The sequence below is a fragment of the Molothrus aeneus genome, chromosome 28, assembly GCF_037042795.1.
Source record: "Molothrus aeneus isolate 106 chromosome 28, BPBGC_Maene_1.0, whole genome shotgun sequence".
Classification (NCBI taxonomy): domain Eukaryota; kingdom Metazoa; phylum Chordata; class Aves; order Passeriformes; family Icteridae; genus Molothrus; species Molothrus aeneus.
In genome coordinates, this window is record NC_089673.1 from 4439837 (window position 1) to 4466389 (window position 26553).

The 26553-nt window shown below is 44.5% G+C and overlaps 1 protein-coding gene across 4 annotated transcripts; it reads left to right on the forward strand.

Annotated features, from left to right (window-relative positions):
• The first annotated feature begins 352 nt into the window (after positions 1–352).
• CDC27 (cell division cycle 27) lies at positions 353–24837 on the forward strand. 4 transcript variants are annotated; one of them, XM_066566815.1, is made up of 19 exons: positions 353–531; positions 4975–5050; positions 7609–7756; positions 8759–8884; positions 9799–9896; positions 10388–10542; positions 10664–10878; positions 11350–11464; positions 13394–13527; positions 13650–13749; positions 13959–14166; positions 15061–15233; positions 16485–16637; positions 17909–18117; positions 18853–18970; positions 19197–19325; positions 20038–20112; positions 20860–21040; positions 23504–24837. In XM_066566815.1, the coding sequence occupies exons 1-19, from the start codon at positions 505–507 to the stop codon at positions 23584–23586; spliced, it is 2523 nt and encodes an 840-aa protein (XP_066422912.1). In that variant the 5' UTR covers positions 353–504; the 3' UTR covers positions 23587–24837. The 4 variants fall into 4 exon arrangements, with proteins under 4 accessions (XP_066422912.1, XP_066422913.1, XP_066422915.1 ...); XM_066566816.1 differs by having other exon boundaries at positions 15064–15233; XM_066566818.1 differs by having other exon boundaries at positions 13412–13527; positions 15064–15233.
• The last annotated feature ends 1716 nt before the right edge of the window (positions 24838–26553 follow it).

A 26553-nucleotide genomic window follows, 5' to 3' on the forward strand; every position in this document is an offset into this window, starting at 1 on the left:
AGAGCCCGTTCTGTGGCACCAAGTGTGAGTTCTGCATTCCACGGGCGCTCTGAGGGACGAGCCACAGGCCCGGCCGGCCTCCACCAACCCCCTCACGCTCGTCCATCTCCGTCCTCACTCGATCATCTCCGCCTCTGCTCGGACACCTCCGTTCCAGCTCGGCCATCTCCGTCTAGGCTCGGCCATTTCCGCCCCAGTTCGGCTATCTCCGGCGCCGAGTTTCCTCCCGGCTGCCGAGCGCGGCTTTCCCAGCTGTTTTCCGTCGACGCTCGGCTCTTTCCGCCTGCGCCTTCGGGTATTTCCGGCGGAGGGTTCGGGTATTTCCGCCGCCGGTTCGGGCGGACTCGGCGCCCGCCGGCCTCGCTCGCTCCGGTAACGGTCGGTGCGGGTTCAAATGAGCCGCGGCCGGGCCGGGCCCCGCCGTGACTCGCTCTGAGCCGGGCCGGGACCGGGGCCACCCCGCTCGGGCTCAGCGACCAGGAGGCGGAGGCCGGAGAGAGCAGGATGACGGTGCTGCAGGAACCCGTCCAGGTACCGACCCCCGGGCGGCTCAGGCCCCAAAGCCTGGCCCGGCCCGGGTTAGGCCGCCCCGCCCGCTCCGGGGCCGCGGCTCCGGGCCGCTCCCGGCGGCCCCTCGGCCGGTGGGCCCGCAGGACCTCCAGCTCCTCCGCCCTCCCTCCTGCCGGAGCCCGCCAGGCTTCCCCTTCCAGCCTCCCGTTCCTATCCCCGGGCTGGCCGCGCTCGCCCCTTTGCCCCCCGGGCCCCCGGGGTCGGTGTCGGTGTCCCCGCCGCTCCTCAGCCCATTGGGCTCCCAGGAAAGGGCCCGCGGGTCCCCCGGGAGACCTGTTGATACTTCGCTCACCTTCCTGCGTTTGCTGCCGTGTCGTGTTTAAATGCTCGCAGCGTGCTCGGATCCCTCCGTGTCGTGCGAGTGAAGGACGTTCCTCATTCCCAAGGAGTTGGTTTTTTCGGGTTGATGGGAGAGAAAATAATGTAAATTTCAGTTTTTTTCTCTCGCGTTTCAGTCTCACTGCAGTTACTCTGATGGGTTTCCTGTTCTCGTGCTCAGCCTTCCCATCCAAAAGTCGTGATTCACAGAATTAAGAGCTGCTTTTTCTTTCCGCAGTTCCTGTATGCCCATTCTCTAACTATTCATAATTTTCATTAATCAGTCATCTCATTCATATTCCCATTCTTTTTTAAAATATATTTTTAGCATTTTAACAGGATGTTTTGGGCTTTTTTTCTAGTTACAGCAAGAGGTTCCTGGCAGCAGTGTCTCTTGTTAGTACACGATTGTGTTCTGTAATGGACATAGTGAGAATTCTTGCTTTTGGCTCTTTTCTTTCTAATGAAAAGGTGGAAGGGGAAGAAAGGCTCCTGTGGAAACCCATCCTGCTGACTTGACCCTGTCTGTGGAAGATGGTGACAGTGAGGACATTCTTGTAGACCAGGGGTTTGTGTCCTTGATGGCACTGCTCTCCTCATCCCCTCTGAGAGCAGGGTCAGCGCCGTGCTGGAAATGCTTTTGGCCAGCTGGTCCCTCTCCTGCAGAGGCCATCCTGCACCGCTGGTGTTAGCTGTGGAGCTGGGCTGGTTGTTTTGCACCAGCTGGGCATTCTAGGAAAACATGGGATTACAATAGAAAAGGAAGCAAGAATGCACTGCAGTGTGAATGAGTGAAGCTGACAGGAAACAATACCAAATGTTTCCAGTGCTGTGCTAAGTAGACTGACCAAGTGGAAATATCTGCTCTCCTGAGAGCTCCCTGATAGAACAGTGGGGTCTTGTTGTGGTATTTTAGCAAGGTAAAGACCCCTCTAATCCTGTTCTCCATTCTTAACCTCTTCCTAGCTTAGATGTTTTGATGAGGCTTTGCTATGTTGAATATATCTATTTAGATTGACTACATCTAGTTAGATTCTGCTTTTAAATGACGGATCATTCCTTTAGCAGTAGTTCTGCTGCTGTCAGTTTTACTGCTGTTCCTCACTTACAGGAGCACTGATAAGTTTAGGAATTATTTGTGTCTGGGTGAAGTCCATTGCGTTTCTGAATTCCCAGTTTAGCTGAAGTCCACGTACTTAGCTCTGTTTTTATAATTTACTTAAATGAAATGATTGGGAAAGTTGACACTAGTTCTCATTTTTGTTATTGCAGAGATTTTTTTCCTGTCTATTTGTCTGTTCTCTCCCAGTCTTTCAGATGTCTACAGGGCTCAGCATTCCAGGAAAGAACTGTCATCCTTATATCCTCACAGCTGTGATGTTACTTATTTGTCACAGCACGACAGATAAATAACAGAATTTGTATTTGTATGTAGCCTTATAAATGTTGTGCTTTAATTACATGAAATTCATGTCCCAGAAGGCATTCTGGCCACTGGTTAGGTTTTTGCTAACTTTTAAAATTCTTTGAAGTTGAACAGAGTGCCAGAGTTTACAGCCCTGTGCTGTTCTTCCTGATACGGTCGATTTAAAACCCTTCAGCTCCAACATAAAACTGTGTCCCATGTGCTAAGAAACAGGCTGGATGCCTTCCAAATACTTCTGCAAAACATCTTGGAAAGAAAATGAGCACTTTGCTTGGAATTTAGCTGTTCAAGGTGATCATCTGCTGTGACTCACTGCAATGGTGCTTGGACTTGGCTGCAAGCTGCAGGACCAACGTGTGCTTGTTCAGTGGGCAGAGTTTGTGGAACTGGGGAATGCAGCACGGCCCATCCCAGGGCTCTCCTCCTCCCTGCCCACCCTGAAGACTGAAACCATGGCAGAATCTGCTTAGCATGGCAATATAGCCTAAACAGCTTGGAAAACAATTTCCAAGGTTGTATAACTGTCACAAGAGAACATCTCTTTTAAGAGCTCTTTGGCTTAGATATGAGGTGACACTTGGACGGTGCACAGGATTTTCTGGGTAGAAGATGGACCTGTCTGAATCTGATTTTGTTTTCCTGCTCTCCTTTATGAAGATGCCTTGCTGCAGGGCTGTGTGTGGTAGTTTTGGAATTCCTGTTAATTTTGCATTTCAAATTAATTATTTTTAAAAAGAGTGATTAGGACCTGGAGGTTCATCCTCTCTGCAAGCACACTTGAATAAAATGTGGAAACACTTCCAACTTTCCTCCTTCCTATGAGGCAGCCCTGAGAACACTCTTCTGGTGTGGTTTAGTGCCACTGGTGCTGTGTACATGCATTGTGCTTCTTCTAGAACAAACTAAATTACTGTGCTATATTGAGATTAATCCTTGTAGACAGTGGGCTAGAAATCCTCTTTTTTGAGGCCCAGTCATGGTTTAGGCATCTGTTCCCATGGACAATTGTTGCTGCATACGTGTGGCTGATTCCCTGCTGCCTTCCTTTCCTCTTCCTGCTCTTTTAGGAGAGTGTGTGTGAGGATCCAGACTGCAGCACGGGGCAGTTGAGGGCAGGAGGCACATTTTGGGCTGCAAAATGATAATTGCTAGAGAACAGGGATTCTACCAGCTCGTTTCTTGCTTTCACTGGGACTCTGCTCCACAACAATTGTTATTTGAGCCAGGGTGTAGTGTAACTCTTACAAAGTGGCTGTGACACAGCCCCAAATCCCTCGTGTCCCCTCTTAGCCTTTGGCAGGATTGTTCCTGGCAACTTGCTGTGGTTTCAGCAGTCAGATGACCCTGATTTTCCCACTCCCACCCCCACACCTTTGTTTTGTAAGCTGGCTGAGTTACAGCCCTGCAAAGACAGGATTCTTAACCTGCCACAACTTGGCTGGGTTCATCTAAATGTCACTTGTGGCTTGGTGAAGGAAGAACTGCTCTTGGGAGCAAGAGAAATGGGAGACCTTGGGCTGCTCTGGCTTCAGGATGGCTTCAAAGATTGTAACCCTGACCTTCTATCTCCCTGTTTGCCCTGCTCTGCCTGCAGGGCGTGGAACCACCTTCAGCCTGGGATCCTTTCAAGGCAGCAGGGAGGAATCACTTCAGGAGGCTCTGAGGCTCAGTTATCTGAAATATGGGATACAAGCAGAGAGAAACAACAGTGTGTTTGTGTTGTAATGATCAGACCAAGAGAATTCACTTTTAAATACGTCCAAATACTTTCACACAAGCTTAAAAGCACCTGTTGACTTCTTAAGCATATTCTTGGGATCTACTGATAGGAAAAAAGAGATTCTCTGTAGAGATTTGTTTGTAACATTCCCTGTAGTACTTGGGAGCCCTGGTGTGTGCTGTTCATGACGGCTGTGTGGGCTTCCCGTGAAGAGAACTTGCACAGTTTTCACACCCTGTGTTTGTCAAGTTTGTGTTGGAAGAAGTAGCATATGGTACATGTAACTCTGTGATGTTTGGATTTTTTAAATTTCTTTTTTTTTTTTTTTTTTTTTTTGTAGATGGAATTGGCACTTGCCTTTCCAGCTGGGAATAGCTCTGCAGGACAGTATTGCTTTCTCTGTGGAATATTTCTTTTCGTTTTGGAGTGTCTCGTGGGTTTTAGAAGCAAATTCTATTTGTCTTTGGTTGCTGATGAGTATTAGAGAAATTCTAGATTACAAGTCTCATCTTGATCAACCCCTGAGAGGTTTCTGGGCCTGTTGGGCTTTGGTTTGGCATCCTGGGGAGATGCTTCAATGGGATACTCTGACCAGTTGGGGTTGGATTTTGGTTTTATCTTCACTGAAGGTGTTGTTGTGTGGTGTTGAGTTGTGCACCAGGCTAGGACTCAGTAATTTCTGAGGGGTTTGGATGATTGTGGCTGGTAATGAGTAAGAAACACTCTGAGGTTGATACATGACTTCAGTGCAGGGTTTGGTGGGGTTTTTTAAACCTCCTTCCTAATAGCTGAAACAAATACAACTTGGCTGCCATGTTAACCCTCCCCTCTCGTTTTATAGCTCTATAAAACCAAGCTGAACTTTGCCTTTTGCCAGTGAGAGGTGATGGGTTTTTTTGCATTTTCAGAGCTAAATGAAGATGGTTTTCTTGCCTTGCAGGCTGCTATCTGGCAAGCACTGAACCACTACGCCTATCGCGATGCCGTGTTCCTCGCAGAGAGGTTATATGCTGAAGGTGTGTACTTTGCAATTGTAAACCTGATGCTTTTTATCAATTCTAATTTGGGATTTGTGAGCCTCTGCTCCTGCTTTATTTTCCTCCTGTTCTCATCATGAAGTTTAAGCTTTCTGCTTGGGGAAAGCAGAGGGATGCCTTGCAATTAGTCTGGAAAATCAAATCATGTAATAGCAGCAATGTTATTTTACAGTAAAATCTCCTGAAAATTAAATTCAGATTTGTGTGTTTAAGCGCAGTGTTTACAGTGATCTGGTTTATGGTACCAAATGGGAGAATGTTGGGGGTTTTTTAATAACCCTCAAGCATTGCATGTCTTCCAAGGGCACTTGAGGATAGATGCAGCACACAAATTCTACAAATTGGCTTGACATTGAAAGCTGTCTTTGCTGATAATGCTGCTCAGATATGTTGATTGGCTCAAAGAGAGTCTTGTGATGGTGAGAGAAAAGCACTGTGAAACTGAGACAGTGAGAATCAGAACATATGGACCAGGTATCTCCTGCTGAATCCCTGCCAAGTGTTACTTCATTGTAAAGCTGGCGTATCTTGGACAGTGAGCAGGCAGCACTAACACCAATCTGTACTTTCTCTGGCTCCTTCAAACACTCCTTTGGTGTGTTCTAGCACCTTTTATTTCTCTAACCTTTTCTCCATGACCTCAGATAAGCTTTTTGTTCTTCTGTACTTCTTTCTCCTTGATACTGGTGGTCAACTTTCATTCTCTGTTTTGAAAGGTATTGTTCCCTAACCACTAACACACACAAAAAAACCCCAATCCTTGAGCTGAAATACAAGTGTCATATAATTTCTCATGTTAAACAACCCAAGCTTATAATTTGAATTAAAACTGTATAAGCTATTTCATGCTCTGTTTTTGTAATGAAATATTTTGCCTGCCATGCCCACGATGCAGGTCTTAACAATGGAAGCACAAACCTAAGTTTTGAGAAATAAAGGCTTCTTTTTCCTTGTGTCAGGGTTACAAATGGAATCTGGGGTGTTTGATCTGGTGCTGAAATGAGAAATGTTGTGTAGGGTATTATGGAACCTGATAATCCAGGTGTTTGTGAAGAAAATAGTATTTTAGGGATGACAGAGCTCCCCTGAACACAACACACTGTGAGGTGCAGGGAAATGGTAGATTGAAGGTAATTGCCAAGGATTTTGGAACAAAGAGAATCCACTTTTTGCAGCAGCCAGTAGAAAAATACCTGATAGTGACACATCTTTGCAGAATAATTCTCTGCAAGAGCACTTCAAACAGCCTTTTTCAGTGGCCAGCAGTGCTGAGAGAAAGCAGCATGAATGCTGACACTTGGTGCAAGCAATTAACTGCTAACAAAACATCTGGCTCCTGGTTAAAAGAAGTGGTTGCACTGCAGAGTGGAAGCTGCAGAACTTGAATACAGTGGCTCCATGTTGGCAGGAGTGATTTCACCCTGAGAGAAACTTCTTTTTGGTCTATCTGCAATTACTGTCCTTGATGGGACATCTGTGGCTTGGTGGTTTCCCAGAACTCTCAATATGTGTTCAAGTAGTGGATAAAAATTGATTTAACTTGAATTTTCAAAAAGGTCTTCTGGTGTTTTTAGGATAAAGCTTAATAAAATGTCCTCTGTTTGGGTCTTCTGTTTCCACTGTCACTGTTCAGGTGATGACAAAAACTTAAAATAGTCAGTTTTCAGTGAAGCAAAGGATTTGGGCAGATTCCCAAAGAGGTTTTTATACAGTGCTCGTATTGATTTTTCTAAAGATTTCCCTATAGGTGGGTGAGCAAACATCAAAATTATTTATTTAATGCTGAATTCCATTTGCAGGATAATGTCTTCTGAAAAGTATAAAGGTAATGTGGGTTTATTGAGTGGTTGGAGTTTGAAGTTGCTTGTGTTCATGCACAGCTTTTGATTTAAAATACCATTGTGTGAGGGTGATATGAGTGTAACATTTGGGGAAGTACAGAGTGGGTTAAGCCACCATGGATATACAAAATCAGTGAATTTACAGGAAGGATTAAAGTCACTTCAGGGGTTGATTCTGTCATTTATGGTGTAACCATGAGTGGCTCTGACCTCAGTCTCAAACCTGTGTGTCAACTCAAGCTCTTTGAGTAGAACATCCTCAGTATGGAACATAATTCATTGCAGTGGAAGAAAATTTGGAAACAGCCATCAGTTGTAAGTAGCTGCAGCGTGGTGACACTCTGAGCCAAGTCAGCCTTGGTGTGGCCAGCAGGTTGGTAAAGAAGCAGCTCTGGCCTGGCTGCTTTGCTTGGCTTGCTGCTGTTCTACCTGCAAGCTGGCTCATCATTTCTTCAGATTGGGTAGCCAGAAGGATCAAAGTTCCTTCAAAGCTGTAGATGTCAAGAGTTCATCTGACTAGCCAAGGAAATGGCATAGGGAGATAACCACCAACAGATAAAGAACACTTCATTCAGGCATGAATTTCTAATACCATACCCATTTTACTCCACCTTATCCATGGCTGGCTTTTACTCTCTGCCCCCAGATTTTTGGTACTAAAATGATTAACATGTCACTGATGATTTTGTTTCCCAGTTCACTCAGAAGAAGCACTGTTTTTACTGGCAACGTGTTACTACCGCTCAGGAAAGGCCTACAAAGCTTACAGGCTCCTAAAGGGACACAGCTGTACCACCCCACAGTGTAAATACCTGCTTGCAAAATGTTGTGTGGACCTCAGCAAGTAAGTAAATCCTTCATGTTCTGTCCAGGGTTACAAATGGATTTATTTTTTTTTTGCTTGGATTTCTCTTTGGAAGATGTTGTCTTGTATAAACTAGAAATTCATTGGTCCTTCAGCACAAAAAATTAAGTTCAATTTATTTTGCTTTCGGATATGGATCTAATGAGCATTAACCCATGTTGCAAAAACCTCTAAAAATTGTTGAGTAACTTAGACAGGAATTACCAATCTGTGTAGAAAGAAAACAGATCTTTTATGGGCTCATTTATACAGCTCTGCCTTATTTTCTTGTGGGGATGGTCTGTTCTGATAGAAGCATACACAAACAAGTAAAATTTCAAGCGGTGGCAAGAAAAGCTGATTTGTTTGTTCAGGTGTTTGGGCTCAGATGCCTGAAAAATGCCTCCCACCCCAGCAGTTGTATAAAGTAATTTTGAAGCCTGCCAGCCAGTGGCCCATTCTGTGTGAGTGCTGCTGCTCCTGCAGGTGGAGGAGGTGCAAAGTGACCCTTCATTCTCCTTTTGAGCCCTTCTTGCAAGAAAGAAAGGCTTTAAAATCCATGATCTCTGCCATATTCCAATATTGGCTCTTAACTCAGTGCATGGGGGGCCTTACAGATTGCATTTCTTTGGGAAACAAAGCCAAATTAAGCACTGGTTTTGCTTAGATAAAGCACCTTCAAAGATCAAGTGTCTTGAAGATTCTCTTGTCCTTCATGCCAGGATTGGCCACTTTTGGAAAAGTCGTGCTGAATTTTGTGCTTTTGGGTTTGTTTTGTTTTTCTTCCCTCCCAGTAGAGCTGTTTGACTGCAGAGTCCTGAACCTCCCTGTTGTAGAGGAATCCATGGGTTACTTAATGTTCATTTGCAGGAACTGGTTTGTGGTTTAAAACCTGTGAACACTGACAGTGGATTTCTGTTTTTGTTTGCAGCAGGGTGAAAACACTGGAGTGCCAGTACTGTGAGCCTTGTAACCCCTTTAAACCTCTTGTTTTTTAAAAAGGCTTGCAGAAGGAGAGCAGATCTTGTCTGGTGGAGTGTTGAATAAACAGAAAAGCCATGATGACATTGTTATGGAGTTTGGTGACTCTGCATGCTTTACACTCTCCTTACTGGGACATGTCTACTGGTAAAGTTGATTTTCATTTTGCCCAATAAAGTTGGAAGGTTTTTACTTGACCAAGCCCAGGTTTAGTCAAACATATCCTTAGTCATTACAGGAGACACCTCTCTCTGGTTTGCACCATTTTGGAGCATGATAAGTTCAGGTGGATAGTTGTGGAATCAGGCTGCTTTGGGAATGGTAGTTTTAATTTTCACCCAAAGACTGAAAACACAAATTCCTCTTTTCTGGGTGGGTAAGAATGCAATCCAAAAGTCTGAGATTTTTAGATACCTTTGGATTTGCTCTGAATTCTTCCCTAAGAAAAACTCTCAGCCTGTTTCTCAGTGTTACCATTTAGATTGTTACTATCTGTGTTAGTTGTGTGTAGCTCTAACCCTAAAATCAAAGTTCTCAGGGTGCTGGGCAGAATAATTTGCCAATTGTGTTTTGATTTTGCCAAGATGCAAGAATGGTTTCAGTAAATGTGAATGATCAGAGTAGTTGGGCTCTTGGATTCTTCTCTACTAGATCTATTCTCAATTATTCTCAATATTATTTCTTTGTAGCCAAATACTTAAGTGTTCAGTTTAGCTGCTAATTTCTTTGCAAAAATATTATCCATAGATACTCAAGATGGCTGGAAGGCTGGCAATCAGGTTACTGTTGGCAAAAAAGAAACAAGCTGTTGCAAAGAACTGCATCTCCCTAAAAATGAAAATTCTCAAGCTATTCTAGTGCTTATGTAACTTTTTTTGACAACTGTGTCTAAATATGTCAAGTAACTTCAAAAGAACTCAGTATTTCTTGGGCTTGAAAGATGAGGAATGTTTCTATGCCTCTCAACATGTTTTTGTTTTTCAACTCCTCTTCTGGAAAACTCTGTTGAGCAAAAATGCTGTGCTGAAGTTTCCCTGTGAACTGTTTCATTCTTTCTGCAGCAAGACAGACCGGCTTGCCAAAGGATCAGAATGTTACCAAAAGAGCCTTAGTTTAAATCCTTTCCTCTGGTCCCCTTTTGAATCACTATGTGAAATAGGTGAGTCTGCAGAACTGTTTTACTCATGTCATTCTTGGGAGAGGTTTTTGTGAGCAACAATTCATTTAAAATACGTAACCATTGTTTAAAACTTCTGTCTTTGTTTTCTTCCATCTTCATTATTTATACACTTTTGGATCTAACAATCCAAATGTGCTTTCCAGCCTACATTTAGTGGACACTTAGAACCTGTTTCTGAGAATAGCTTGAAAAACCAATATATGAAAATTATAAAAAATATTGATTGTCCGGGGTTTTGTAGTAGAAGAATACTTCTGCTTTAGTACAAAGAGTTACCTGGTCTGGTGAAGGGTGTCCCTGCTTATTGCAGAGGGTTGGAATGACATGTTCCTAAAGGTCCCTTCCAACCCAAAGGTTTTAAAACACTTCTAAAATCCTTTGTCCCCTGCCCTTGATTCAGACTCAGAATATTCAGAATATTCAGTGTATAGACCCAGGAATAACTATTAAATCTCCTTCCACTCTTACAGGTGAAAAGCCAGACCCTGACCAAACATTTAAATTAACATCCTTACAGAATTTCAGCAGCTGTCTGCCCAACACTTGCACAACAGTGGTGTCTAATCACAACATATCCCACAGACAGCCCGAGAGTGTCCTCATGGAGACACCCCAGGACACAATTGTGAGTTTTTCTCAAATCATTGTAAAATCATTTACTGAAATCAGTTCACTTTTCCAGCTTAACTGAAAGATGTTAATTAAACTATAGCCTGAGTACCTAAGAGCTGCCTTTTATTCTTCAGGAGTTGAACAGAATCAACCTAGAGTCCTCCAATTCAAAGTATTCCTCCTTGAATTCAGATTCCTCCATGTCTTACATTGACTCGGCTGTGATTTCCTCAGATTCTGTCCCTCTGGGGTCAGGAACTGCCATATTGTCCAAACAGGCTCAAAATAAACCAAAAACTGGAAGGAGTTTACTGGGGGGACCTGCAGCTTTGAGCCCACTAACTCCAAGGTAAGTCCTTGGCATGGCCAAGCTCTGCCCAGGGCTGAGCTGCTGCTGCTCTTTGGGATCTGGAGCAGGAGGGCTGGGGCTGCACAGCACACTCAGACACACTTGGTGGGGGAATTTGGGAAACCCAAACAACTTCAGGAACTGCTCTTGCTCCTAGTGTTGATCTCTTCTGGTTTTTAAACAAGCAGTTGGTTATTTGGAGAGGAATTGTTGATTCAAGGTATTGCTTATTGCCATGTTCTCACTTGAAAAAAATCTCTGAAGGAATATGCTACTGCTCTGGAATAAACTTTATTCTGAAGAAAGGCCACTGTAAAGAGCTTTTCTTGAAGTCCAGCTCCTGGTGATCCTGTGGGTCCCTGCCAGCTCAGGATATTCCATGCTCTGGGTCTGTGGTTTAAGCCCTGCATCAGACCAGCTCACCAGGTCTAACATTCACACACTGACCCTTCCTCTCTGGTTTGTTCTCAGCTTTGGAATTTTGCCACTAGAAACCCCAAGCCCTGGAGATGGATCCTATCTACAGAACTACACCAACTCCTCCTCTGTCATCGACGTGCCATCCACCGGAGCACCTTCAAAGAAGGTACCTGGCATTCTGAGCCCAGCTCCTCTGCTCAGAGCTTGGCACTGCAGTGCACTTTAAAGAAGAATCCATAATGCAGAGGAAAAAAACATGGGAGCCAAGTTTTCCCCCCCAGATGCCCAGGCTGTGGTTGCTGGGCTAACCTAGGGAAGATCTCTTGTGTTCTGTCCACCTCCCATCACAGAGGGGTTGTACAGACACTGAAGCTTCCCAACAACAGCAGATCCAAACTTTCCAGTTTGCAGGGTGGAGTGCGAAGACTTGGAGTTGTTTGTTTTATTTATTTAATGTATTTTCTGAAGCCTCAAGAGAGCTGAAGCTGCTGATCTCTTGCAAGTAGTTCTTGAGTTGTAGTTTACAGACCAGAGTAATAAAAATCCTGCTGCTGGTCTGTGAAGGACTGATAGAATGGTGCTGTTTCACTCAGCAAAGTCTTGCTAAAACTAAAAAATGCCTGCTTTACTCAGGAAGAAACTGCTGTAGTTGCCATAGTGATAAATGAGAGGTGGAATGTTGGTGACAGTTGAAGAACTATTTGTTCCTTTCTAAAAACAAAAACCTGATGATTTTTCCCCTGTATTTTTAGTAAATCTACAAGTTGCATGAGGGGTGTTGGTGTTTTATAGGGGGAACTATTTTGAAATAATGTTGAATCTCTGAAAATTATAACTTGAGTTGCCACGTTTGCTCTGGACAAATCTTGATGCTGTGCCATTCTGAAAGGGAAATCTGGGCCTTGTGCTAAAAGAGTCAGTGAGGAATGTGCTTTGTTTGGCTGATCCAATCCCCACCCTGTGCTTGCTCAGGACCCTTTGGAAACAGTGGCTTGTGCTGGACTGTGCACATATAGGAAGGGAAATTTCCATGAGTCTGAAAATGGAAATAAAGTTTGTAAGGTGCAGCTCTTCTGGGAGCTGAAGAGCTTTGGGAAATCAAGTTGGATTTGCTGCTGTTTTGTTGCTTTGCTGAGTGTGACACAGCAGCACTGAGGTGTAAACTTCACTACTCCACACTTAGGCCCTGCCCAGGTGGAGCTGTGCCTCTACAAAAACATAAATATCAAATACATTTTAATAAACAACCTAAATTCTGGTTCATGCTTTGTCCAGTGCAAGCAGTGACTGTGCCACTTCCACTTTGCTCTTCCAGTTTGTGTCAGACAAGGTTTGGTGGAGCTGTGGCTGAACAGAGGCAGTTTCCTAGGAAACACTTACATAAGTGAGTGAAGCATTAGGATGAATCCAAGGGCTTCCTGGCTGAGTGGGCAGGAAGTTTCCTTGCCACTAAACCATCCTCTGGTAACAGAATCTGGGAAAGGATCAGAAGGCCAGAGCCTCAGGGGCTGGATAATGCACAAAGTGACATTGCTTGTGCTGCTCTCGGTCCCCTTGTCCCTTTCTGGTGTCTCTTCCAAACAGCCATCACTGAATTGAATGTTGGTGTCCCTGGAGGAGGCAGAAAGATAATTTTTTTAATGCTTTTTAAAATATGAAGAGGAGGATCTGTTCTGAAAACAGGCTGAGTTGCTGTGCAGTTTGTGAATGGTTTCTGAATGGGATTGTAATAGGATAATTTTAAAATCTCTTTCTATTTTTTGTGGGGTTGTTTTACAACTTTCTGCAGGAAAAAGCCTTTAAATATGATGTATTTTAATTCCCTTTTGTTCTTGCACAAGCACTTTAACATATAGTTTCTTGCCATTAGATGGAGATTCTATATCTTCAAATGAAGTGCACAAGCTTTGTAGACTTGCTGTTATTAACAGGTAGAAGGAGAAACACTTTGGATGGCTTTCCCTGGGCATGGGGGAGCTCTCTCCTTTATTCAAATAATTCTGTTTCTCCTCGTGCAGTGCTTGGTGGGCGGAGTGGGATGGGTTTGGCACAGCAGAAATGGAGACTCCTGAGTGACATAATAACAAACCTGTAGAAACTCTGTGTTGTGCAGGCTGTCAGCAGGATCAGCCAGGCTGGAACAAAATCTGTGTTCTCCCAGAGTGGGAACAGCCGGGAAGTCACTCCAGTTCTTGTTGCACAAACACAGAGCTCTGGTCCCCAGACAAGGTAAAACAATCCTGGTACTGGAGCAGTTTTGGTTAAAGCAAATCTAAAAGCTGTTATTATTATTAAAAGTGGAGCAAAGAAGCTCGCCTGTCCGTGTGTCATTTTTCCATTTTCCTTTTCAGTACAACACCTCAGGTATTGAGCCCAACCATTGCTGCTCCACCCAACGCGCTGCCTCGGCGAAGCTCTCGCCTGTTTACCAGCGACAGCTCCACCACCAAGGTACCAAAGCTCCCAGTGCTGCAAACCCCTGCCTTCCTCACCCAGCTGTGAATTCCCATGTATTACAGCACTTGTAGCACCTTAAGAACAGATCCTGCCGTGAGCAGGGCATGGTTGTTACACATAATTTTACACAATTTACTCCCGAGTTTAGATTTCTGGATTGAAAAGATTCTTTTATATGTAACTCTTCTTTTTCTTATTTGCAGGAAAATAGCAAAAAATTAAAAATGAAGTTTCCACCTAAGATTCCAAACAGAAAAACAAAAAGTAAAACAAATAAGGGAGGAATAACTCAACCAAACTTAAATGACAGTTTGGAAATTACCAAACTGGACTCTTCCATCATTTCAGAAGGGAAAATTTCCACTGTTGCACCACAAATCCAAGCTTTCACGCTACAGAAGGCAGCAGCAGGTCTGTTTGAGCACTGTTGGTCTCTAGAACAGTAAAATCTGATATATCTGGGTTTTAATGTTGCTTCAGTATTTGCTTCTTTCCCATTTCGTTTAGCATGCAGCTCTCACCTTTGTGTAGTGATAAAAACTGATTTAATTCAACGTCTTGTTAACTTAGAAACATGTGAAGGAATATTGAGAGTGGTAATTGTCAGCAGATAAATCTTGCAAGCTCTGGTCCTTATTAATGATTAAAGTATTTTCAAAGTATATAAAGTATTATAAATTGTTATACAATGTATAAATTATGATAATAGAATAAGTTATATTATTATGATTATGTTATGTTGTTATAAAGTAGAACTTGAAAAATTTAAAGTATGTAATTTATGACAGTATTATCCTTGGAAACTGATCCAAAGGAGTTACTCATAACCCAGTCACCTCTTAACATGGGCTTTATGTGGTCTGTTCTCCCTTGATGTTTCCCGTTTGTTTAAAAACAAATCTTTATTCAGATTGTCAGAAAATCCTAAGGAAAATGCTGAATTCCCCTCTTTTGGCTCAGTAATGTTTCCAGGCAGCAAGAGGATGTATCCATGGCTACCAGGCTTGTGGGAACTGCTCAGACCTAAAGAAATGTCTGAATAGCTGCTGGAAATGCAGAACTCCACTCACTCTGAGCCCCAGAGTTTAAGGACTCATTATTTTCTAGCTGATAATCAGAATATCATGCTCATGTTAATGAAGTGTATAATGTTAAGAGTATATAAACCTTGTTTGGGAACTCCTGAAAGGTTTTCATAGGAGGAGTGCACAAGGGAGAGATTTTGGGATTAGCACTTCCAACTAAATAAGTCTCAGCTGTGATTTTTTTTTTCCCCCACTTTTATTTATTGTGTTTTTCTCCTAGAAGGTTTGATGAGCCTTCTCCGGGACATGGGGAAAGGTTATTTGGCCTTGTGCTCATACAACTGCAAAGAAGCCATCAATATTTTGAGCCATTTGCCATCCCACCACTACAACACAGGCTGGGTGCTGTGCCAAATTGGGAGAGCTTACTTTGAGCTGGCAGAATACATGCAGGTAGGAATGGGGGCCAGGCCTTCCTCTCCTCTCTTTGCTTTGGCAGTTTTACACAAACCCTGCAGATCTCCTGTAAAATCCATGGCAAAGTTTGCAGTTGTGGTAAATAGGTAAATATAAAAGTTACACCTGGAATGGATTAAGGTCTTGAATCTGCTTCCTCATTGAGCTTTCCTAAAATTTTTTCTTAATGTTACTTCCTCTAGTATCCAAATGTTGGGGTCTCCTCCTTGTGTGTCCTGTCTCTGTCTCCTGCTGTGCTGATGGAATTGTGTGCACTGCACTGTTTTAGAGTAGATCACTCAACAATTTCAGCTCTAAACCAAAACACTTCTCTCCATTCTAGTTAATTCTGATCACATCAGTGACCCAGTTTCCCTCCCAGCCTCACAAGTGAAGCACTGGCACAGCTGAGGTGATGCCAAACTGCTCCAGAATCAGCAGTGAGCAGTTCAGGGTAGTCCCACAGTTCTCTCCTTGGCACTGTTGTCCTGACAGCTGATGTGCCTGTTTGCTAAGGGTTTTCAGCACTCCTTGGCAGAATGTGTGCAGGAGGCAAAGGAGAGGGAGGTTTGGAGCTGTGCACAGTCTGTTTCCAGGTGGAACAGATGCTGGGTGCTTCCATAGATTATTTAGAAAGGCGAGCCTGCAGATTTTAATCACAGAATTCCAGGGTGGTTTGGGTTGAAGGAGACTTCAAAGCTCATCCATTCCCACCCCTGCCATGGCAGGGGACACCTTCCCCTGTCCCAGGCTGCTCCAAACCCTGCCCAGCCTGGCCTTGGGCACTGCCAGGGATCCAGGGGCAGCCCCAGCTGCTCTGGGCACCTGTGCCAGGGCTGCCCACCCTGCCAGGGAACAATCCCTGCCCAGTATCCCACCTCACCTCAAACCATCACCCCTTGTCCTGTCACTCTTTATTGGATGGTTACCAATAACAGCTGGCCCATAAAAGTCTGTTGCACTCTCTCTGATTTTGTGGGTGATGGTTTTGCCTCACTCATGCATGGACAGAAACAGGAATGCAGCTGAGTCAGCAGGAGGGAGAGCTGGCTGCATTCCTGCTGGCATAAATATCCTGGGATCCAGTCACTTCCTTCCCTTGAAAGGAAAGTTCAGGGCTTGCAGCTCTGTGTAGAACACTTAAAAAGTAAAGAGGATGCTCAGGCTGGATGTGGGGCCTTGGACCTTGACCTCTGTGCTCTGCCTTGGTGGGTGGAATTTTATTTTAAGTTTCATTTCTGTTCTCAGGCTGAGAGAATATTTTCAGAAGTGAGGAGGATTGAAAACTACAGAGTAGAAGGCATGGAAATCTATTCAACAACACTCTGGCATCTGCAGAAAGATGTTGCCCTTTCAGTTCTTTCTAAGGATTTGACAGACATGGATAAAAACTCACCAGAGGTATAAAATGCTGTGGGCTTGAATGAGAAGAGGGGAATTGTATGTGGTAAAATCAGTGATTCAGAACAGAACTTTGAGCTCTAATCCAGTGTACTCTCCAGTGGGAATACACCTGAACATGGCAAAACTGGAGAGGGAGCTGGCATGAACTGCTGATGCCTGAAATGGCTCCTTAAAATTTGAATATCAGCTTATGTGGAACAGGTTGAAACCTTTTATCTGTTAATGGTTATTTAAATTTGCCTTGGCACTATTCAACCAGGAAGATCATGGGTTAGTCAGTGACTCTTGCTGCTGCCAGTGTGCAGAGATAAGGAATATCTTTTTCCTGTACCTTTTAATTGCTGTAGCTAATTTACTGGCACTTAAAATATTTGTTCTAGAATTTATTTGCAGACAAGATGTTGCACATTTTTATACCAAAGTCCATTAAACTGCAGGGTGTGTGGTAATGTAGTCACAATATGCCAAAACCCAGAGATCTTTCAATAAGTGCCACAGTAAAAATAAAATATGTGAGTTGATAAATGTGCTCTTAAGAATTGAGCAAACTGTAGAGGATATTTGAAATCTTTTTGGTGGAGGAGGAAATCCAATTCATGTTATCCTGCTAGTTTGTCTAAGAGTGGAAAACAAACTCAGTGAACAGTTGGTGGTTGTAGTAAGATTAGTCAGGATAGAGGGAAATGCAGATTCTAATCCAAGCAGTGGAAAATAGTTATGTGCTTTGGCAGTGATGCTAAAAATTTGGGGAAGTGGGGGACCCTGGGCTGTGGTATTTACAGTCTTGATGGGTGCTGAGCAGCAGGGAAAGAGGAGGTTGTTGCTAAAATTCTTCCTCTGCAGATTTCCAGATTTGTCACTTGGAGGGAGCTGAAGAAATAAAATACCATCTCCCCCTTTGTTATTCTTAAAGATGTTTTATTTCTGGCCTTTTCAACACCTTCAAAAGCTTTAGTCATTAGTCATCAAAGGATCTAATTGGTGCAAACTTGTTGGGTGTCCATGGATTCTCCATTTCTGTAATTCAGCTTGCTTCTTTATTTATTTTAGAAGGTGTGTTTAGCCCTGCTTGCTTCACAGGAATGAGCCTGAACTAACTGTTGATTTATTCCTATTTTTTACTTTTTAGTCTAGAAGTTATTTATGATTATTTAAAGCAGTATAGATAAATGTGTTCAGCTCAAATTTAGTCACTCAGAGTAGTAAAAAGGCTTCTGGTCACTCAGAGTAGTAAAAAGGCTTCTGGTCCTGCCCTGCTGTTGTTGCAGGCCTGGTGTGCAGCAGGAAACTGCTTCAGCTTGCAAAGGGAGCACGACATTGCCATCAAGTTCTTCCAGAGGGCCATCCAGGTGGATCCAAACTATGCCTATGCCTACACCCTGCTGGGCCACGAGTTTGTGTTGACAGAGGAGCTGGACAAGGCTCTGGCCTGTTTCAGAAACGCCATCAGGGTCAACCCCCGGCACTACAACGCCTGGTAGGTCTGGCTTTACAAACCCTGCTGCTCCCTGGGCTGCAGGATTCCCTCTGGAGGAACAGCTCTGTCTGTCTGCTTTGGGCTGGGAGGGACCTCACAGCCCATCCAGTGCCACCTTCCACCAGCCCATGCTGCTCCAAGCCCCATCCAGCCTGGCCAGGGACCCTGCCAGGGATGGGACAGCCACCATCCCACCCTCTGCCCACTGCTCTTCCCTCCTGGAAAAGAGCAAAGCCATTCCTGCAGAAGATGGGGGCCTACTTTCACAAGGAAGGCAAAAAATTGATGATTTTTTTTGTTTGTTTTCACAGATTATTTAGGCTGTATTACCCCATTATTTTGTCCTGTTGGGCAGCATTCTTTGTGCATTATGTGTCCTCAGTTGCAGTTGGAGAGATGAGATCTCAGCCTCTTCCTACCTTAGGACACACTTTGTTTCTTACAGCTTTTTAATATATAAAGCAGTAAAAGTTAGATCTGTGAGCGTGATAGTGTTAATAACTTTTGTGTCCTTTTATTTAGCCAGTCTTGCTGTGGATCAGACATCAGTTCTTCAGCCACCCAATGGATAACAAAAAAATAAAATTTTAGACAGCTTTTTCCCCCAGGAAATCTCTTCCCACCCTACATGAGGTTGGCAAGGCTAAAAACCATTCCTGCTATGTCACATTCACTAACAGGAACTAATTTGGTTAAAATCCAGTGCCACTTACCAGAATGGTTTCTGTGCTGCAGGTACGGGTTGGGAATGATTTATTACAAACAGGAGAAGTTCAGTCTGGCAGAAATGCATTTCCAGAAAGCACTTGATATCAACCCCCAGAGCTCAGTCCTGCTGTGTCACATTGGAGTAGTAAGTACATGGCACTTCACTTGGGTGGGGAGAAGGGCTTGGGGTGCAGAGGAGGTGAGGAGGATTTTTCTTCCTGTAGAAGAAAACTCAGACTTGGTCTAGAAGTGGGCAAATACTTTCCTAAAGGAGCAGGGTGTAAGTAAACATGGTCAGAAGGGTTTGTCCTTGCCCAGCAGATGAGCTGTTATTTTTCCCCTTTTGGAATTGTTCTCTCTTTGTGTGCCAGGTCCAACATGCACTGAAGAAATCTGAGAAGGCTTTGGACACTTTGAACAAAGCAATCAACATCGACCCCAAGAACCCACTATGCAAATTCCACAGAGCCTCGGTGTTGTTTGCAAATGAGAAGTACAAGGTCAGTGTGGGTGCTTGTGGCAGCCTTGAAATCCCTGTAGCTGGGAATGGGGGTGCCTTGGGAATCTTTCCAGGTCACCTGGGGAGCACCAGGCCTTGCAGGAAGAGCCTGGGACATGGGAAGCATTTCCTTTGGCAAGTGCCACCCTCAGCAGGGTGGCATTGAATGTTTTGGTTGTAATAAAATCTGGGGCCACCAGGTGTTGCTTTTTAAATTATTGTTTTAGTCTGACCCACTATCATTTATACTAAATTTCTAAAAAAAACTCAGCCAACTGCCCCATATCCAATTACAGCAATAAGAACCAGCTGTTTCCAAGGTTGTGCTGTGGAGTGCAAAGTCAGAAGTGAAGCAGTTTTGGGCTGATTCCCTGCTGACCTGAACCCTGTTTAGAACAGAAGATCTTCCCACACTGTTTATCCAGCAGCTTTTCCTCAGGCCAATGTTTTTTGGCTCCAGAAGACAAGCCAAGTTCTGTTTGAAACTTGCCTCAGAAACATGTCTGCACACTGAAAGGGAAAACTTCAAACTTTTTTTTATTTCTAACTGCAGACTAAATATTTTTCAGTTGAATTTCTTAATGATGCCAGGTGACTGTCACAGCAGAGTAAACAGCTCCAGCACCAAGAACTAATTTAAAAGTAAAGCAGAAGTTTCACTAGAAGTGTTTGGTTTCAAATGCCTAATATAAACACTCTTTCCAACCTTTCAGTCGGCTTTACAAGAACTTGAAGAACTGAAACAGATTGTTCCCAAAGAGTCTCTTGTTTACTTTTTAATAGGAAAGGTAGGTAAAACTTCACTGTGATCCTAAGTTCTTTGACTTCCTTTGCTGCTTAATGAGAAAATTTGATGCCTGTCACTAAGATGCTTCCACTTGGAGCAGTTTTCTAAAAATTCCCAAAGCTTTAAATACTGAACAAGAAGCAGCTACATTCCAACCCTTCTTGTGTGAAATGCCAGAGAAGTGATCTAGTGACAGAAATCCTCCTTCCCACCACCACCTCTGCTGATAAGCTTTAAATAACTTCTGCAGCTTTCTGTGGGGAGTGTCTGGTCACTTGGGAGCACCAAGACAAACTTCCCTCTAACACAGAGCTGGAGAACTCTGTATCAGCAAGATTGCTTTCTTTTGTTTGAACTGGAGAGAGTTAAAGGATTTGTGCTGAAATGTGTTCACTGGTATTTGTCCAGGAGTGGCTGGACCTCCAAACTGACATGAGTGGCCATGTCTAGACAAACTGAAGATTTTCACTGTTTAAATCCTTAACACAGATAAATAACTTCCCCATCTGCCCTGAATGATAAAGAATCTCTTAGCTGCTAGTTTATTTCTTTTTATTTTTAAATAGAAACACTTGCTCTTTCTACACATACTTATTTCCCTTGGGGCTCACATAATAATAAGTTTTTCATACCCACCCTCTATTGCTTTCCATAAAACATCACTGAACTGTGGAACATTCATTCCCCAAACCTTCAAGTAGCAGCTTCATGTAAATGCAGCCTTTCCTGCTTTTTTCTTTCTGTTCAGGTTTATAAAAAGCTGGGTCAGACACATCTGGCCCTAATGAATTTCTCCTGGGCAATGGACCTGGATCCCAAAGGAGCCAACAACCAGATCAAGGAGGCCATAGACAAACGCTACCTGCCCGACGACGAGGAGCCCATCACGCGCGAGGAGCAGATCAGCGAGTGCTACCCCTACGAGTCAGGTCTGTGCTGCAGGAGCCTCCTCTGCCTGAGCCTGGGGAGGGCCAGCTCTGACAGCTGAAACATTCCTGTGCTGCAGGAGCCTCTGCCCTGAGCCTGGGGAGGCCCAGCTTTAACATTTCTGTGCTCCAGGAGCCTCTGCCCTGAGCCTGGGGAGGCCCAGCTTTAACATTTCTGTGCTCCAGCCCAGGAGCAGCCTCTGCCCTGAGCCTGGGGACAGGGCCAGCTTTAACATTTCTGTGCTCCAGGAGCCTCTGCCCTGAGCCTGGGGAGGCCCAGCTTTAACATTTCTGTGCTCCAGCCCAGGAGCAGCCTCTGCCCTGAGCCTGGGGACAGGGCCAGCTTTAACATTTCTGTGCTCCAGGAGCCTCTGCCCTGAGCCTGGGGAGGCCCAGCTTTAACATTTCTGTGCTGCAGCCCCTGCCCTGAGCCCTGGGGAGGGCCAGCTTTAACATTTCTGTGCTCCAGGAGCCTCTGCCCTGAGCCTGGGGACAGGGTCAGCTTTAACATTTCTGTGCTCCAGGAGCCTCTGCCCTGAGCCCTGCGTAGGCCCAGCTTTAACATTTCTGTGCTGCAGGAGCCTCTGCCCTGAGCCTGGGGAGGCCCAGCTTTAACATTCCTGTGCTCCAGCCCCTGCCCTGAGCCCTGGGGAGGGCCAGCTTTAACATTTCTGTGCTGCAGCCCCTGCCCTGAGCCCTGGGTAGGCCCAGCTTTAACATTTCTGTGCTCCAGCCCAGGAGCAGCCTCTGCCCTGAGCCTGGGGACAGGGTCAGCTTTAACAGGTGAAACATTTCTGTGCTCCAGGAGCCTCTGCCCTGAGCTCTGGGTAGGCCCAGCTTTAACAGGTGGAACATTCTGCCCAGTGAGTGGGAGCTCTGGAGGTTCTTCACTCAGAATTCATCCATTGTCCAGTAATAGTGGCTTCTTTGAGCCAGGTCTCATAAGCCCTTGGAGGTCTATTACTCACTCAAGATAGCTCAGCTACTTTTGGGGCCGTAAAATCAGCAGTGTTGGAAACAAAAAGACTTAATAAAAGGCAAAATAAACAGAGAAAAACTGAGTCAGGTGCAAGAGGTTTTTGCTCTTGGTAAAACACTTCACAAAAGTGATTCGTTTCTTTGTTCTCTTTTCTTCCCCAGATTGCCTAGGTGGGACTTTGTGCCTTTTTGTCTAATTATCTGTCTTTAAGTTTGAGGTGAAGTCCCCTAGGCCTATGAGGTGGCTTTTTCACCTCATCAAGGAGAGAAACTTTTGGGCTTTTTTGGGTTTTTTTTTTGAGGGGACAAAGGATAGTTTTGTCACTCAATTAACAGAGGGCACATTCCTATATTGTCCCTACAGAAAGCATGGCATGAAGGGTTGTGAAATTCCTTTAGATGTACTTCAACAGAGATTGTGGTAACTCTAAATTTATACAAATCATGGGTGGCTTTAAGAGTATCCCAGGAGAGCAAGACATTCCCAGGGCTGCAAATATTCCATCATAAAGCATCAAATAACTTCAGAGTAAATGAATTGCAGCTAAAGTTGTCTGCAGATGCTTTTTTCAGAAGTTAAACTGGATGTTGGATCCAAATACGTGGTGTGCTGAATATAAAAGGTGGCTTTTGATGAAGGTCATGGAAGCAGTTTGATTTGGATCAAGAGAAAATAAAACACTATGGGGAGTAATTCACAGAAAGGAATAGCCCAGGTTTTTCTTCTCTCAGCTTTTGATTATGAACATAAATTCAATAAAGCATGGACAGTCATAAATATTGACCTGTCTGCAGGCTGAAATGGAGATAGAAAATACATGCTAATAAGCAATTTAATTCTCTTCCCACAAAGAAGGACCTACAGCAGGATTTGGATTCTTACTAATAGACAAATGGCTGTGTCCTGCAATTGCAGATTCTCAACTGAATAATAGGGAAAGGTGACAGCTGTACATCACCTTGGTTTTTATTGGTCCTGTGTGGTTTTTAATATGGAAACTTTACCCCGCACTGCACTTCTGGAAGTACCCAGTTTTTCTCTCCCTGCTGTTGTATTTGGGGTGATTTTGAGCCCCAGCTCCCTGGGCTGAGCCTGTTCTGACCAGGAGATGGAGACAGAGACTGGAACTGCTGAGCCACACCTGAGCAGTGCAGAACAAACCCAAAAACCAACCAAACAAGAAAAAAAATTAAAAAGGAAAAAAAACCTAACAGCCTAGTCTGTCCAATAAGCACAAACAAAATAAGTGTTGGGTTGCCACTGTTCAGCTTCCCTGGCTGTGCAGAGAAAGTGTGGAAGAGTTCCACAGCCTCAGCTGAATGACTGCCCGGGCTACACGGGACAAATTAAAGTAATTTCAGGTAATCTGGGGGGGGAAGCAGAATTTTCCTGTGGATGCTTTGGCTGCCCTGCCTGGGCTGGGCTGGTGGCAGGGGGAGCTGTGCAGGGGGACAGCCCCTGACCCCGAGGTCTCTTTGTCCCCACAGTGGGCACAGACGAGTCCCAGGAGAGCAGCATGACGGACGCGGACGACACGCAGCTCCACGCCGTGGAAAGTGATGAATTTTAACCTCCAAGAGCCAGTGTCTGAGCTTGAGTGTGTGTGACTGGTACTGTCGTGTTCTCCCCTTCCTTGGCATCCTGGGTTCTACATCTCTGAGCCAGCACTGTCGTTGTTCTCCACTGACACCACGAGTGCACCTCAGACCTGAGCTTAGCAGAGTTCATGGCAGTGCAATATCCAGCTGCTGCTGAGTCTGACTAGTTGGCTCTTACACATTTATGGCAGTGACTGAGGAGAAAATGCTGGTTTTGAACTCCCCCTTGCTGGAAAAAAAATATCATGGAAGACAGACTTGTGCTTTGCTGTATGGAAGCCAGTAGATGTGGGGATAGTACTAATGACGAGGTGTCTTGTTCTTTTTCCAGAAATGTGTCTTAGTTTGGGTCTTTCTTGGTAAGCAGAGTGCTGAACCTCATTTCCAAGTTCTCCAAGGACAGTGTTGACAAACAGGCTGTTCAAGACTTTTGCATATTGTAGTGTAACTTAAATGCCAGGGAGTGTCAATGACCTTAAAGCTGCAGTGTCTCCAGTGAGCAAGCAGGACTGGGCGTGTGCCAGGCCACGTGAAACAGCCCTGGCCCTGCCCAGGGTGCAACTGCAGGAGAATCACATTGCAGGATCAGAGCTTTCATCAAATGCTTTCGTGTTCTAACCATGAGTTAATTTATTCACCCGGTTTTGGAAAGGTCAGTGTTTACTTTGTATTTCTGTCAGCACCACCTTGCTTCATTTTTCATGCACCCCTTGAACTTGTTCTTCCCCTTTGAAGAATAAAAATTAATAAAGGGAAAAATCAAGAGAGAAATGTAGATACAAGTGTAACGTAAAACATCAAACCCCTAATCCTGTGAGAGTGGGAAGACTGGAAGCCTTAATACAATCAGAACCTTGGTCAAATGCATCAAATAATTGTCTCAGATCAGTATCTCCTTAGGTCTGCTATCACTTTGAAAACTATTTTGTAAAGTGTGGTCCAAGCAGGAGGCAAAAATGTGCAATTATTTGTCTTTTACCTTATTTTTGTAAGCTGTTCTTTCAGTTTCCCATTCTAGGAACACTTTCCTTTCCTCGAGGGTCTGTTTCTGAGAGGAGAAAGCTGTGCCACATTAGTGAGTCCAAACTGCTCTCTGTAGCATTCTGCAGCAGCAACTGGTGCCCTTTGTGCAGTGATGATAAAGAAAGTGTATGATACAAGCAGTTTTAAAGAGCAATTTATGCCTAATAAATTGGGAATGATACAAATTTCATAGCACCGTATTTGTTGTGATCAGTCTTAATTTTTTTTTTCTTAATCTATTGGTTTTTAGGTGTCTCTTTAGTTTCCTTCACACTTCAATTTCTTTTGAATTCTGTCCTTGTCCACTTGGCACCTCTTCTGTCCCAGCTTCTCTCTGATCAAGAGCCACATGGACACCTTTATCCTTTGAAAAATCATCCCCAAGTTCTGAGCAAAAATAGAATTCTGTGGTGCAGTGGGGTTTTTTTGAAGTAGGAGGATGGGCAGTGAAAAATAGGCTTCAATTCCCCTCGGAGGGAATGAAAAAACCCCTCTAAAATCTGAGGAATGAGCAGAGGTTAAAGGAGCTCTGTGCCTGTGCCCTGCACTTTGATCAGCTGGGGCTGGGGCTGATCTGGGCTGGAGTGAGGCCCTCACAGGGATCCATTCCTGGGGCTGAGGCTGCTCTGGGTGATTCCCCTTCCTGGAGGGCTCAGCATTGCCCGGAGCTGCTCCGCACCCAGGGCAGAGCTCCCAGGCCCTGCTCCCGAGGTCCTGGGTCTCTCCTGCTGGGCTTTCCCAGCACATCCCTCACCAGAGGAGTCTGAGCAGCACCTCCCGGTAAGGTCTGCAGGCAGCACTTGTGGAACGCCACTAATTACCGTGTTAATTGGCTTCCTTTTGGTTCCCAGCATATTTTCTAAACAAAAAGCAGGAGGAAGCAGGTGCTATTTACTTTTCCATAACAAAAGTTGTTCATGTGGGGACCAGAGATCCAGGAATTGTGGGGCATTTTTTTCTTTTTTATTTGTTCCCTGAAAACTGCAGTAAAACTGTCAACCCCTTGGAAAAAGCTCTTAATTGAGCTGGGATGTTCAAAGGACCTTTGTGCTATTTGGAAGATTTAATACATAAAAACATTCCTGGCTTTGTATGGTCATCCTACCTTAAAGGTATTTTCTTTTTTCCCAAGAATCCAGGGTCACATTTAGCCCTTGCTGCTATTTTACATTCTAAGGAAAAACACAAAATTAGTATTGAAGGACTAAAATTTGGCTCTTTGAGGAGGGACAGGGAGGAAGAGGCTGAGCACGGAGACACTGGCAGGGAGGTGAGCAAGTGTTCACTGAAGAGAATTAGGGAACTGTCATTTTCTTACAACAAAACTATGGAAGAATGCAAAGTGTGGGTGTGGTGTTGCTATTTGCATTGAAACAATGTAATTTGTCCTTTTTTTTTTTTTTTTTTTTTGCTTTTCTTGAGGTTTTTTTTAATTTCAAAAATTGTACAGTCCTAGGGGGAAAAAATTCTTTTCTGTTAATATATTTGCAATTCATGAAAGGATGTGGAAAATCCAAATAAATTACTTTTAAAAGCAGGCTTAGCCCCAGCTGCTTTGGGTCAGGGGTGGGATTTGCCCTTCAGGAGCTGGGCAAGTGACAGAGGTTGGGAAAGGTTTAAGGGCACCTTGGGGTGCACAGGGCTCTTTTCTGTCCTGTGTCACCTGTAAATCTACCACAGCTTCCAAACGGGCTGCAAGGCCCTGGCTGGAGTTTTGGGTGAGGTGGGAGGTGTGACATGGGTGTGACACTGGGTGTGAGGCCCTGGAGCTGCTGGGATGAGTCCAGAGGAGGCCCTGGAGCTGCTCCAGCGCTGGAGCCAGGCTGGGAGAGCTGGGGGGGCTCACCTGGAGAGGAGAAGCTCCAAGGAGAGCTCAGAGCCCCTGGCAGGGCCTGAAGGGGCTCCAGGAGAGCTGG

Bases quoted from the DNA above. Each gene is read 5' to 3' on its own strand.
- CDC27 (XM_066566815.1), top strand. From the start codon at position 505: ATGACGGTGCTGCAGGAACCCGTCCAG. The intron at 10,543-10,663 runs GTGAGTTTTTCT...TTTATTCTTCAG, and splicing joins AGACACCCCAGGACACAATT to GAGTTGAACAGAATCAACCT. The intron at 10,879-11,349 runs GTAAGTCCTTGG...GTTTGTTCTCAG, and splicing joins TTGAGCCCACTAACTCCAAG to CTTTGGAATTTTGCCACTAG.